General features: G+C 42.0%; 1 protein-coding gene across 1 annotated transcript in view; it reads left to right on the forward strand.

The window, feature by feature from the left end:
* LOC107580200 (serine/threonine-protein phosphatase 2A 56 kDa regulatory subunit gamma isoform-like) overlaps positions 1–381 on the forward strand; it is a gene marked incomplete at both ends in the record, with an annotated part of 2,513 nt that extends 2,132 nt beyond the window's left edge. The window contains one exon of the mRNA XM_016265931.1: positions 207–381. Within this exon, the coding sequence (XP_016121417.1) occupies positions 207–381 (175 nt within the window). The remainder of the gene's footprint in view (positions 1–206) is intronic.
* Positions 382–393: the final 12 nt, after the last annotated feature.

Below are 393 nucleotides of genomic sequence, written 5' to 3' on the forward strand. Positions count from 1 at the left end.
ACAGAAATAAATTACAGTTTAACAGATATTCACACAGAAAACAGCCGTTTTACATTGCAAAACTATTTCACAATTTTTACTGTATTTTTGAATCAAGTAAACGCAGCCTCGGTGAGCAGAAGAGACTTGTAAAACATTACAAATCTGAATTATTCCAGACTTCAGAGCGCGAGTGTAGTTGCTGAGGAGTGTTTTGTTGGTTTCAGGTGGTGATGGCTCTTCTGAAATACTGGCCAAAGACTCACAGTCCAAAGGAGGTGATGTTTCTGAACGAGCTGGAAGAGATTCTGGACGTCATTGAGCCGTCAGAGTTTGTTAAAGTCATGGAGCCCTTATTCAGACAGCTGTCCAAATGCGTCTCCAGTCCACATTTCCAGGTCTGCTGGACCCACA

The sequence above is a fragment of the Sinocyclocheilus grahami genome, unplaced genomic scaffold (assembly GCF_001515645.1).
Source record: "Sinocyclocheilus grahami isolate Dianchi unplaced genomic scaffold, SAMN03320097.WGS_v1.1 scaffold26720.1, whole genome shotgun sequence".
Lineage (NCBI taxonomy): Eukaryota > Metazoa > Chordata > Actinopteri > Cypriniformes > Cyprinidae > Sinocyclocheilus > Sinocyclocheilus grahami.